General features: G+C 35.5%; 1 protein-coding gene across 3 annotated transcripts in view; it reads left to right on the top strand.

Annotated features, from left to right (window-relative positions):
• The first annotated feature begins 1,330 nt into the window (after nucleotides 1–1,330).
• Nucleotides 1,331–13,889, top strand: part of LOC110379065 (uncharacterized protein) — a 97,463-nt gene continuing 84,904 nt past the window's right edge. For 2 of the 3 annotated variants that reach the window (XM_021338565.3, XM_049842542.2), the window contains exon 1: nucleotides 1,331–1,638. In XM_021338565.3, coding sequence (XP_021194240.2) covers nucleotides 1,524–1,638 — 115 coding nt within the window. In that variant the 5' untranslated portion in view covers nucleotides 1,331–1,523. The remainder of the gene's footprint in view (nucleotides 1,639–13,889) is intronic. The other variant, XM_049842541.2, reaches the window with a different exon arrangement.

Raw genomic sequence — 13,889 nt, forward strand, 5'->3', positions numbered from 1 at the left:
AAAGGCTTGAAGAAACGTTCAATTGCATAGAACGGAGGAAAGACTGCTGCAGATATCTTTTGTTAACTTTCAATCTTTGCTATGATAGGTATGTTAAGGAAAGAGAAATCTTTTATTGTTGTAAATGAAGCAATAAATGTAAATAGTGAACATTTCAATCGTCGAAATTGAGATGATAGTACAGACACAAGAGAACAGGTAAAAACAGCAAAGCAATGTAGATAATATCCATGAAAATGTTGAGTATTACAAAACAAACGAAACAGTAGAAACGATCACAATATTTCACGTTTGAAATCGTCAATCAAAAGTATGAAATTGTTATTACGAGTAAAAGCATTCCTACGTGATCCAAGTTTGTTTTTTTCAATAATCTAATTTGGGCATAGACTCACGCACTACTTTTTCTGTGTCCCGCCATACTTTCTCTGTTTACTATGGCGTGCTGTAATCCTACGTAAGTAAGGTAATCGTGATCTGGCTTAACAATAAATTCGGCAGTTCCACCGTTAATGGGGACAATGTTTTGAGTAACTGTATATTATATCGTACCTGAATAACGGTCAAAGGTCACCGATTTGATATGTTATGGCTCTGCTGTAATCTAAAGAATATTGTTCAGAGACTTTTTGTTATCATAAGCAGTTATGATATCGATTGTGGCAATCATAACATTGTCGAGCTGAGAAGATATATTAGATAAGGTTGCAGATGTATTGGTGCCAATGTCGTATGATATTTAGTTGAGTCAAATCCCAAAATTGTTAGGTACCCGAACCGAGGCACCCGTACTCGAAGACAAGCACCATCTCTGAACAGAAATAAGTATCTAGGTATATGGAGTTCAATATTTTGAGCTCCGTTTGGGAAGTTTCATGTTATAAAACGATCTTGAACTGGTGTTATGAAATTATGCTATGTGTGTATGACAATAGGTATGATTCAGAAGCCACAATGTATCCGGAACCTAGATGACGTGAAATAAAAATATTTACATATCTAGTCATCTTAAAACCGCATAATATTTGTTCACTGGCATGCACCCAAAATACCTTACAGAGAACAGGTAAGCAGGCTGCAAGACATCTGTCTGAACAGGTTCCAAAGTCTCCTATTTGGACATAGGAATGTCCTCTTAATTGTTACCAAATGAGCCAATGCACGTACAACTGGTTCCCAGCCCGTAAATCTAGTTTCGCGTTTGTCGATTCAGTTTCCGTTCAAGGGGCAGCAGGCAAAAGCACAGCTGAGGCGCGGCGATGGCGTCTGGCGTTTTTTACAGCAATAGATATCGGAGACGGAGAGATCGCAGCGCGCGCGCCACCGCGACCGGCCGCCAGTCAGCCGCCGCTCCCCGCCGCGCGCGCGCGTATGCCGAAGGACACGACACCTGCCGTGTACCGCACGACCAACCGTTATCGCCCTAAATGACCAACTAATGGACGAACGAAGAGGTAGTCCATGCATGATTGTGCTAACAGTGTGAACTAGCTGGTGGAGTGCAGTGTTGTGTTGATGTCCAAATGGAGGAGGTCCGGATTTCGGATTGGCCCGAGCCGCCGGGCTCCCATGCATGGCTCCCTGCTTATGGTTTCCAGCATGACTTAATGGATAAGGATGACTATTATGGCACCAACGGTGAGTGCCGTGCAGCCTAGACCTTTAGGTGCATTCGAAACTTGGAATCTGAATGTCGTGTCGTTAAGTTCGGCAGAGTCGTGACTCTGTTGTGATGAAACAGGCTGTTTGATTTGCTAAACTGCTTGGCAGATTGCTTTGTTTGTGACTTTTAACTGTACAGACGAAGTCATTTCAGTCATTAACTGGCCAGAACCACTTTAAGAACACACGTTTGCGTACGTGCAGGTTTCGCAACTCGTTTCCTTCAATTAAATTGGATCGTTATCAGATCTGGTGCTGACCCATTCTTTGCCAAAACAGTTGTTAGTTAAGTCAGTTAACTGACCGGTGTTGTTGTAACTGGCGGTCGATGCAAAAAATGGCTTCGTTTGAACGCAACGTTTTTGTGTCCATGTTGACTCACTTGCATTATGCAGAAAGTACAATGTCAAATGTTGTTCTTCCTAACTAACAAATTAACTGTCCATCACTGTCCAAAGTAAGGAAGTGTTTACTTTTTCTACGTCCGTGTTACAGTTAGACAAATAATGTTGTCGGTCGCAGTTACATGAACATTTTGCTGTTTTGAGTCGGCAAAAGTATAATTAAACGACTCTTTGTTGTGCAAAAACAATACATACGTGAATAAACTGTATTAAGTAATTCATTGTTGGGTTGATTGCAGATAAAAGTATTGTTAACGAAACTAATAATTATAATGATGCATATTAAAGCAACAATGGTCTTCTTGCTGACCTGACGCAACCAAAAAGTAAACGATGTGAAAATTTCGTGGTTCCCACACAAGCACAAAGAGAGATCAATAAAATAGTAAACAATGTGGATTAGACCGAAAGTTGTCGACTGTCGTATGATATAAACATTTGTAAAATGTAACGTGAATGGTGAGACATTAATATTCAAGTTTGAATAGATATCGCTCGTATGAACTAGAAAAAGAAAATTAAAAATCATTTACGCCAGTACCGGTTACAATTTGCTTTTAGGAAATCATAGCTTTCTTTTCATAAAATAGGAATATGCACCTCAAGAGAGGCCAACGTTTTTTAACAAATAATTAAAATGAAATTACCAAGATCGGCCATGCCGAATGGTCATATCATATCGCAAAAATACATATGGTAACATTATCCGAATAAACAAATTTTAATGCTATAGGAACCTTACATAAGAGAAGTTTTTTCCCATAGACCTACTTTCCAATAATACATTCCTACTGTATCAACGTAGAACATCCCATAGTTCATTGCTTGTATTCACAAAGAACAATGATCTTTTCAAAAATATCAAAACGACCAGAGAGAGCGTTTGTAATATTTCGAGGGAAACAGCAATCATTCAATTTAATAGTAGATCGCATTTTTATTCCAATCTCTTTGCAGAGAAAATCGGAGAAAGTATGTAATTAGTAACTAAGATGTATGAAGTTTTATTACAAATCATTGGTTTTATCCGCTTCTTTAATTACTTGGAGGGATATCATCTTTCTTTACTTTCGATGTTTCGTAAGAGTAACTTCAGACAGTTCAATTGATATCACAAATCTCTTTGAAACGTTTATAATAAGATAGAAGCGTTATTTTAAAGAATCTCATTCAAATTTATACTTTTCGTTCTTATTTATTGTCTGTTTTGAACTGAATCTTATTCAAATCTCCTTGACTTGAAGTTGAAATTTTGTCCATCATCAATTTGTATTCCATCATTTTACATAGTATCCACAGAACTATGTCAAATTCTTAATATTTCTTCGTCTAGAGATTCCTTATTTCTAACCATCTTCCCAAAAGATGGAGGTTCTCAATTAGGATGTTTGTTTTTTTAATGTTTTGCACACCTACACCAATTTCTCAATCAATTAAGCGATAAAGTCTTACAAATACACGTGTTTATCCTTTATGTTTATATCATGTCAAAAAGGCAAAAAATCCGCCATTTGGTCAATGTCCTCATAAGATATTCAAACATCGCCCACAACTGAGATTATGTGACGTCACCGCTCAACTTTCCACAATATTATTCATGTTATTCACAGTTAATATGGTACTAAGACAGTTTTATAGCATTTTCTTGTACATCGAGAAATATCTCTTTCACTTGATCGGGAGTATTTAAGACTCTCTTGGTTGGTTGAGTAGTGAAATACTTTTTTACAGTAAATACCAAAGAAACGATGTTAATGCTACTGAATCAAAAGTTTTGCGTGAAGGCAGAGACGTAGTTTGATTTAATTTACTTTACTGAGAAGGTAGTAATTCGGAGATAGAAGTTCAAATATATAGAAATAGTAGAATATAGAAAGATTAGAACCGTTTATTTAGTCTGAATAACCAAAGAATCTGTATAGAACAACATACCTTCCGGGGGCTGGCAGAAAGTTTCCTAACATACTTCCTCTATCAACAATTCAACTTAAACCAAAGCTTATAAAGAATTTAAACCTACAGATATTATTTTTACGCCAGCTTATAATTACTGCGCCGAACCTTGCAATCTAGAAATCCTTGTGAACAAACAAGAACCATTATTAATGTATACCCACGTTTATAGCTATACCAACCAAAGTTGTTTTAAGTGAACCTGCTTAGAACTTAAAATGCCCTTCACTGCTACAAAATATAGCCTTAACTTATTAAGAAATTCCTAGAAGATTTATGCTTTTTGAAAATCAGCCTCATACTAGTATCACTTTCATTGAAATTGTTACAAAACATTCGATATAACGATGTTCCTTTAAGAGGACGAATTGGAATTTTTGGCGCCAAGGATGTCAATTTTTCTCAGTAAATACAAAACGGATCAAAATACAACTTGGTTACCTGAAAGTTCATGATATAAGCCTTATTTTGTTAGTTGTAGAAACATGATTAGGTAACTTTTATAACAGAGAAAAATATATCAAACATACCTCTTTTTAAAAAGAGATTCACATATTATGGGCAAACGGGACCGATTTAAGCCTCTTAACTTTTTTAGTAGTTGAGTATATACATACTCTTTAAAATGGTAGTAGGAATTTTTATTAAATTATCATTTCTAAATATTAAAATTACAAAACCATTTTGTCGCTTACGACTTTTAGTTATAAGCTAGCGCGCGTATTGTTATCCTCGCCCCGCTCAGACGCTCCGACCCCTTTTGGCGCCTTAGATGCGCGTGCCGGTTATGGAATTATTGTTGACCACTTCCTCGCCTTAATTACAGGAATAATAAATAAGCTGACAGCTTAATTTCCATACTTCGGATCTCCAATCCTAGAAATTAAGTATCCATGTTAATTGCTTGCACTATATGGACGTGCAATTTAGACTCTACGTTATTTAGAATAGTGTCCAAAATTATTTGGTAAGCTGCGTTCTGCCACAAGTAAATGAAGTCTGTAATGCAAAATATTAGGTGATTAACCTTATCCTGAGACTAGAAATTCCGATCAATAATTACACATTACCTTAATTGCAATAAAATGCCACTGAACGCATGCCACGAATACCTTCGCAAATATGTTCCACGCCACTGTTTTTAGGACGAATTCGTTTCAAATATAACCTAGAAACACAAAAACCTACAATAAGATGTCAAACAACATGAAACAGTCATGCAACAAAGAGAATTTCAATTAAAACATAAAGCAACATTTTACGTTGAATTTTTATGACGGCAAGCCGGCCCCGTCGCGTTATAAATTCCACATGGGACCGAGTGTAGAAGCATGCGGTCGAACCAGTCTCCCGCCCTAAAGGTCATTTCTTATCCGTAGGCGAATCGCATGCTTGGGACAGCGCAGCCGCTTCTAAGAACTCAGGGATACCACAGGGATGCGTTCTCGGACCTAACTGAACTCTGCGAATGTCATTGTGAATTATTATATTGTTTTGATTCCTACACTTATATCTACTAAAGTCATAGCTTTATTTACAGCAGTGTTTATAACACTCGAATGTAAGGTCGTGTGAGAAGAGTAGGCCGCAATAGCGTCGGCTATTAAAAGCTTTAATTGGTACTTGCCAATTCCTGTAGTATACCTCGTATGATATTTTAATGAAGGTTTATTACTTCGGTATTGACCGTAGATAACACCATTATCAACGCAATAAACAATAATTGTAGAACATTGTAATTGAACTTCAAAAGAATGTGTAGAACAATAATTCATTTTCTTTGAATTCTTGTAGTACATTTTTCTGTTTGTATTTTCAATGCCAGGGTTACGTTCGCTGCGCAAACATTTGTGTCAATATTGGCGAATGGTTAGATTGTCTTGATTATTTTTATTTGTCGGATAGTGTTAACGCTCGGTTAAACTTTGCCAAGATTATTGTAGGCCTTGAAGCTGTCTCTCACTGTAAGATAGAACGCCAGCAAGATAATTTGGGATAACACAACCAAATATGATCGGCTCGTCAAACTGAGGATTTAAATGTAACGAGTCTGGTTTACAATTTAGCCGGCTGATACTTTGCCGACAGGTGAATGCGCTAGAAGTTGTTTTATTGCCAATAAATAAGTATTCTCATTAAAATATCTGTTTGTGTTTACGTGTGTGCTGTTGTTGTTCAAACGCTTATCTGAGGACGAAATTCTGATTTTCTTTTGCCAAAATTTTAATCGTATCGGTGTTTATTCGATGGAAATAATTGCTTCATTTCTCTAATAATTGGTATGTACGGTATTGGAGTGTATTGTACTTAAAATGTAGGTACGTCAATTGTACTTGAAGATTCATTAATAAACATAAGGAAATTAAATATACATACAGTACATCGACGTAAACAAATGACTTTAAAAATGATTCGGAACATAAGAAAAAATCATTTGTTATTCACATGTCAGACAACGTATGATTAAGTTATAATAGGTATCGGATTCAAATAATCGATAATTGACTGATAATATAAAGAAAGTTATGAAGATATAGTGTTATTTCTTCAATTATTTCATATAATGATTTCATTTCATCGCCCTCTAAATTATACTTAACCATTCACGTGAAATGTGCATGCATTTTCATACTTGCCAGTGATTATAATGTGGCCTTATTGTTGAAACCCATATACATTGCGCGTATATTAGCGTAGCCCTTGACATACTATTCAATACCATGAGTATTTTTATAACGCACAATGAAAATCACACAACTTTACATACCTTTGACATACGCACATTTATGACTCTAATCAAAACAGTTGACGCAGGTCGATTCCAAAAACTCGAAAGCGGAATTTCATTGCTTGCAAAATTAATCGATTCACTCGTCCATAAAAAATCGAATCAAAGGTACATTTCTGCGTGAAGAAATTACCTATCGTGACAATATTGTAAATATTTAGGCCAGTAAATTACATCAATCACGAATAATTGTGCTATGCGATACAAATTGTTGCAATGAAAATTGTTTTGGTCCAATACGCAATTAAACTGATACTCGATTGTTTTCATCAAGTGTGTTGGAATCGATAGCTGTGGAATATGCTTTTAGTGTAATATCATGCAAAACAACAATGCTCGCTACATGTTAGTGGTTTATAAATAATAATTAATGAGATAAAACTAGAGCAGATGCAGATCAAACCAATTTACATATTGCATGTTGACAGAGATACCCAATTATCCATTTTACATTAGCGTTTACATACTGCTGTTTTAAATAAGATTGTTTTAAAAAAACAGAGGAAATTAGAATCTAAATACATTGAGTGGTCACTCATAATCTAACAATGGAATATTTATCAGATTTCCGCTTATCTACCGTATGTAAGCGCATTACTCTTTATCAGTGTATAAAACTTCCAGTATTAGCATTTGAGTCTAAAAATATTCTCTAGATTTTACGAACAGTTTTATTTCAACCATCCGCAGTGGCAATGCCATTACTTTTTCAGGTTTTTTTTTTAATAATTTAAATCACTCAAAGCCTTGGCATATTCAAATGTTTGAAAAGAAAACGTAGTGTTGCATAAACCTCAATGCAAAAACTTCCTCAATCATAGTAAAGTCTTGAAAAAATCAATTAAAGTAAATGACAGACAAATATTGCCTCATTCAGAAGTTACTATTGCTCAATAGTTCGATGAAATCATCGAGATATTGCAGATAATAGACATCACGGATGAAAGAGCAAAGAACATTTCACGACAAGTTCGCAAAGATAACTTTAGCAATAGAAAGGAAAAAGATAAGGATAAAGAAAAGTTAGTAGACAATAACCTTATTGTAAGTGCAAGTGATATCTCAAATGACATGATATTGTTAATGACGATGTTATCTATGACGTAAGTAGATACGGTGGAATATTTAAAAATAAAGAGTTTGGTGCTGATTGCTAAATAGCAGATGGTTAATATTCACGTGATAGCAACAAATGGGAAATGGCCGGATAAAACAAACAAGGAAGATCTGATGGAGATATTTTCATTCATGAGTTTATATAATTTCCTGTATTTCAGTACCGTTATAAAATTGAAGAAAACGTCTCTATAACAGGTATTTGAAATTTGAATGTAAGTGTCAACTCTCTAGTGAGTTTATCAAACATTACATCGCTAGATCTTTTGATAGGCAAGCCTAGCATAATTCCAAATTCGGTTAAAACCCCACTTTGAACACAATACAAGTATATTACAATATAAAGCTTATATATTACAAGAGAAAGGATGTCACTAAGTACGAGATCCGAATGTAAAGTACAAAATACCGCAACTTATGAATCACGTATAAGGTACGGTAGCACTTGATTCTAGGAATGTGAGAACCGACGATGCTGTTGTTTTAACAGGTGAAGGTCTAACGTCAAATGGAGTAACAACAAAGCATTATGATGACGATGATAACCAATGAGTAATAGATAATCACGTAGCTTTGATAATAATTATAACAATTACTTATGAAATAAAGAACGAACTGCAGATGGTCTATTTGATAATGAGAATGGATTTGGCAATTCAATATGTTTGGATATTTTGCAATCAATGATTTTGAAAGTTTTGATAAAGCAGATTGAGGGTTCCTTCTCATTAATGAATTTCTGGTTTCTGTTTAGCGATGTCACGTGTCTGAGAAGGTAACAGATGTTTCGCATTCAGCCCACTCAGAACGTCCCGCTGGGATGACAAAAAATTCACTTTTTCTCGGAAATAGCAAACGTAGAAGAAATTGCTCGACTAGACACATATGTATTGATGAACCAAAAACTTGTTTTTGAAAAAAAAAAAACATGTGCCTATAAAAGAGTGTTATTGCACTGTATTATCTTCAACGGTCAGAAACAGTCAGTTTATCCAAGAGGCAGTAGCTTCATGTAAAATATGAGTATTGGGTATACTCGGCCTATATGTACCTAGTTATGCCTGCCCCAACATAGTTGGGAAGAAGCTGATGCACATTGCGCCTGATGTCTCTCCGGTCGTGTATGAGAGAAAAAGAATAGAGAATGCACCTGTATCTGCGCAAATACTTGTGCACTGTATGGCCGACAATCAGCTATCAGGAAATCAATGGGATGATAAAATAATAATTGATTGTAAATACAACTATAGAACTTGTATCTCCATTTATTTCACTATTGCTCATAGTTCTGTCTGAAGTCATTGACCTGATGACGTAAAGCTTGTTTCTTATGATAACCAAGTTTTATTTGTTATCATTGGGTATCATTGTAGCCTTCAAGGTCAGATCTATTTTAATGGCATTACTATCATTAAATAGACATCAACCTAGATAAGTTTATTATTTTTAGATAGGTACTGTTATTTAAAGAATTGTTGTCTGGTTCATTTAAAATTGTACCAAGTTTTATTATTCTTAGATTAGCATGTATCGTTTCAATCTTAGATTTTAATATTGCTTCCTTATTTGCTTCTTCATCTTATCTTATATTTAAATTAGTGCTATTTGCAACTTTCAAAATAAAATCAAATTCTACTTCATCTATTTTATAATTTCTGTCTCTGTTTTTTAATATATATATCGTGATCCGTCTCAGGACATGTAAATACAAGTTACATGTCAATCATTATCTGTCTAGCCTTTTACACACATACATTATATTATAGTAATATCTCAACAGTAAGTTATCTTTGCATATAAATCTTTATGAATTATATTGTTTCCGTCACGGTTTGAAAATCACGATATAATGACCAAGTATCTGCAATTTTGTTACATCATGAAAAACGTCTTCTTCTGAATTTATCGTATTATCTTCATCCAATTCGAATTTGGATCTATCATACCCTTTATCCTTCATATTTCATTTTGGGTTACTTTCTACTGATTCGGTATATTCGCAAATATGTTTGCCCATAATTTCACGAAATCAGACTCACTATACATACATATAGGGCTGCCATTTCGAATTTCGCCAAACCCGGACAAATATTTAAAAAAAACCGGACATTTGGCGTAAATCGAATTTTTTCCCCGGACGAGTCCGATTTTTTTTGTTTAACAAAACAAGACCTAATTTTAATTATTACCATATTACTTAAATTCAATGAGGTCCTTCCTTACATGAAAAGTCAGGGCCGTCTCTAGCTCATGTAGTACTTAGTATTGAAAGATTGTGACTTCATGTATTTCGAAGGTCATAATTAAGAAAGCTCATATGGAAACTAGGAGTTACCTTCTTGATAGGTTAGACAAAAAAATGTTGAAAAATACAAACAACTGTAAACTGAAGTCGCCGCGAGCGCGAAATTTTTTGAGTTTTGGGTCACTAAAGCACCTAAACTTGTATAATAAAAAAATCCGCAAAGTGAAGAAGCCGCAAGCGAAGCGAGCGCAAAATTTTTTGAATATTGGGATATTAAAGTAGCTAAACGTAAAAAAAAGTGCGTTAAGACAAGAAGCCGCGAGCGAAGCGAGCGCGAAAATTTTGGAGTTTTGGGACACTTCGACTCCTGCATTATTAGGCGCCCGGGTAATTCGCATACCTAGGCACCATAGGTTAAGATGGCCCTATGAAAAATGTCCGGGTTTTCCCCGGACACTTCTTGAAACCCCGCCCGGACGGCCCCCGGACGGCCTCCAAACGAGGACAAATCCGGGGAAACCCGGACGGATGGCAGCCCTACATACATATATCACATAAAGTAGCTGTCACTAGCAAAAAAACATGTTTATTGACCTAATGGTAGTTTTGTTATTAAGAAAATCTTTATTCTAATCAATGTTTTCAATCAGTCTGATACCGGCAAAAAACCCGAATTTTTGTAATGTGCGAAATACCATTCATCTTCATACTGATTTTTGAGCCCAAACAAACTATCGTCCGACTAAAAATTTGCAGTGTGTACTCTCAGCGTGAAATAGGTTAAAGCTTAGTCCATTACCATGAAGGGCAGACATGCTTCACGTGCAAGAAGTCTTATAAATGTTCCACAATGAGGATAAAAATAAGGCTGTGCAGATTACAGTGCCGTGAACATGCTACTGATTTTATCTCTCTTAATGTTGTTGAGCTGTTTTATTTGCAAGATATTTACCTAGTGGTTTAGATGACCGTTGTGGTACTTTGTTTCAAGGCTTTTTGGTTTCTGCGGTCTTACCGACTCTATGTACGCCATAGAAAATTTATCTTCTTCTTTTACATACGCCATAGACTACCTACCCCTTACACATTTCTTAAAAACATAACTCTATCCAAAGGTTATCTATATGTTGCTTTTTAGCGATAAGACCACTAATTTTTCCTATTGGTGTACAATAAAGAATGTTTTATTCTTTTCTATTCCTCACGTTTTGTTTTGTGAGTAATTGTGACCCTATTTAATTAAAATTGTTTTTAGCGGTTTTACCTACTGACGCATAAAGAGTAGGTAATTTGTTCAGTAGTCGTTAGTTTGTATTAAAATACGGCTAGTCATGTTTCATTGCTTTCATAAAACAAAAACTTTGCTAGGTTAGCCATTAAAATGTAATCTGAAATACATAACGAGGCCGATAACACAATCCGAAACGTATTCTTTAATAGCCTCTGAAAATATTACGCACGCAAAACATATCAACGGCAAAGTAAATGTAACCTTCTCCCTTTAAAATAAAGTCTATTTTTAAACACACAATTGTAGCATCACAAAAGATGTCCCCACTCTCCTTGACGATAAGAACTGAAGAAGAATGAACTAATAGATAACACATCTATTGAAAATTAATAAGTTACTAACTCCCGCACTTAGAGACATTTAATGATTACTTAAGTCACTCCTTAGTGACAGATTCTCATAGAAATTCTGCACTAAGGAACGGCTTAAGTAACCATCAAATGTCTCTGAGTGTGTCCATAAGTCTGTCTGTCCTTCTCGGGGTTACAGAACAAAGAATATAGTACAATGGTACCATAGATTACAAGTAAGAAATCGTGACAAGTTACTACAACATAGTATGTGGACTGGAGACAGCTCAAGGCTTAACGATTGTGAACTCCAACAAGATCGTTCGAAATTCAATTAATATGCATGAGATGCTTTTTTGTTCTGCCGGACCTGGGAAACGGATTTAGAGAAAAAAATTGACTGTCACTGGCACATTGATTACACTATTGATAGATTATATCATTAATTTTAAATTATTTAAATGCGATGTTCTAAAGGCTTCTCAGCTAAGTTCTTAATCTCCCATTGGTCATTTGGTAGTTTTAGTAAGTATGAGAAATGGTAATGCCCTTTCGTATCACAGCTCTTACAATACTTTTAAGATAAATAATTATATTGTATTGTATGCAGTAATTTTGGGGTACTTTCTCATTCTGTTAACAGGAAACATCCTTCGGCTCAAAATAAAATTAGAATAAGCAATTTTATTTTGGAATACGCGTAGCATGTCTTATTCTTTCATACTTCTCTTTATCTCACGATGTTCTTTGCAATTGCAGCCATATTCGTATATATCATCCATCGTCGTCATATCGATAATGTGAGAAAAATTATCAATAATGATAAATTGGAGGACCTTAAGTCTTTCATCATTTTCATTGCAGTACTTACAACCTAAGCTGCAGTTAATCATTTCTTTACCAATCAACCACTAACACCATTAACGTCAAGATTTAACCAGCAATCGTCCAGTTTCATCAGATAGCAGTAATTAATGTAATTGCCAAGTTAACCGGGAAATTACGGGAAGTGAGACATTTTCTTAATTATCCGACTATACTTCGTCGCGTTCTGTCGTCCTGGTATATGGCCGACATCCTGTCAAAACTGAGATGGAATATTTATGAAGTGAGAAACTATGCTGGTTTCATTATGAGTAATTATTTGAATACTGATTACCAATGGGTTGCCTATGCATTAATTATTACAGGTACCTTTATTTTATTAGTAATGCCCAAGGCCTGACGAAGGTTTAGGAATTATTTTGATTCATTTTAGGGCGGTTCCGATGGGATGGTATTTACTCACTTGAAAATATGAAAAATCTAGCACTGTAAAACATCTATCACAGTATAAAGTACGTTTCTTTAAATAAATAAACAAGATACAATTAGCAAAGCTAGTTCAAAGTTTGTAAAAGAAAAAGTGCTCTGCCAAATTATTTTAACCAATACGTTTGCCAAGCATTGCGCTTTCACCGATCAATTCTTTCAGGCGGCTATTTTCAGGGTCTATAAGATTGATAGCCCCCGCACACTGCAAAACAATCGGCCGATAGTTGGCAGACAGTTTTTTTTTTGGAAGTCATCTAATGACTATGACCCTTCCCCTCAGGGAATGTCAGACTCTTACTGATTAAAACCCATGTCCCTTTTCCAGCCCTTTAATGTGTAAGGGCCGCGGTAACTCTTCCGAACAATCCCGCAGCCCCGGCAGGTTTTGGCAATACAGTAGATCAAAACGAAGCTCTTTATGAGAAGAAATATATAGAGGAAATTAAACAGCATGACAATGCTGATCATTTCAATCGGTACCTAAGTATAAGTACACAACAAAGTTCAATGAACGAATGAATGAACTAAACGATTCACCGATTGTAAGAGCATACGGAACACAATACTCATCAACAAATATGAAAGACCACTCACAGTTATTCGTTCAATGAGTGAACAAAGTTTCGACCACTGACCGACTCAAAAACAATTGTGTGCAGAACAATTAATTTCACGGATATTTTGCGCTTACGCATTGTGCGGACGTCGTGAGCGTTCGCGAAATTGTTATGTGAATGGCTGGTTAGACGCATTTTAGTTTTAGTAGCTGTTCAATTTTTATCTGTCTGTCTGTTTATGTATGACTAGCTGTTGCCGGTTTCCCGCG

This window comes from Helicoverpa armigera, chromosome 5 (genome assembly GCF_030705265.1).
Source record: "Helicoverpa armigera isolate CAAS_96S chromosome 5, ASM3070526v1, whole genome shotgun sequence".
Classification (NCBI taxonomy): Eukaryota; Metazoa; Arthropoda; class Insecta; order Lepidoptera; family Noctuidae; genus Helicoverpa; species Helicoverpa armigera.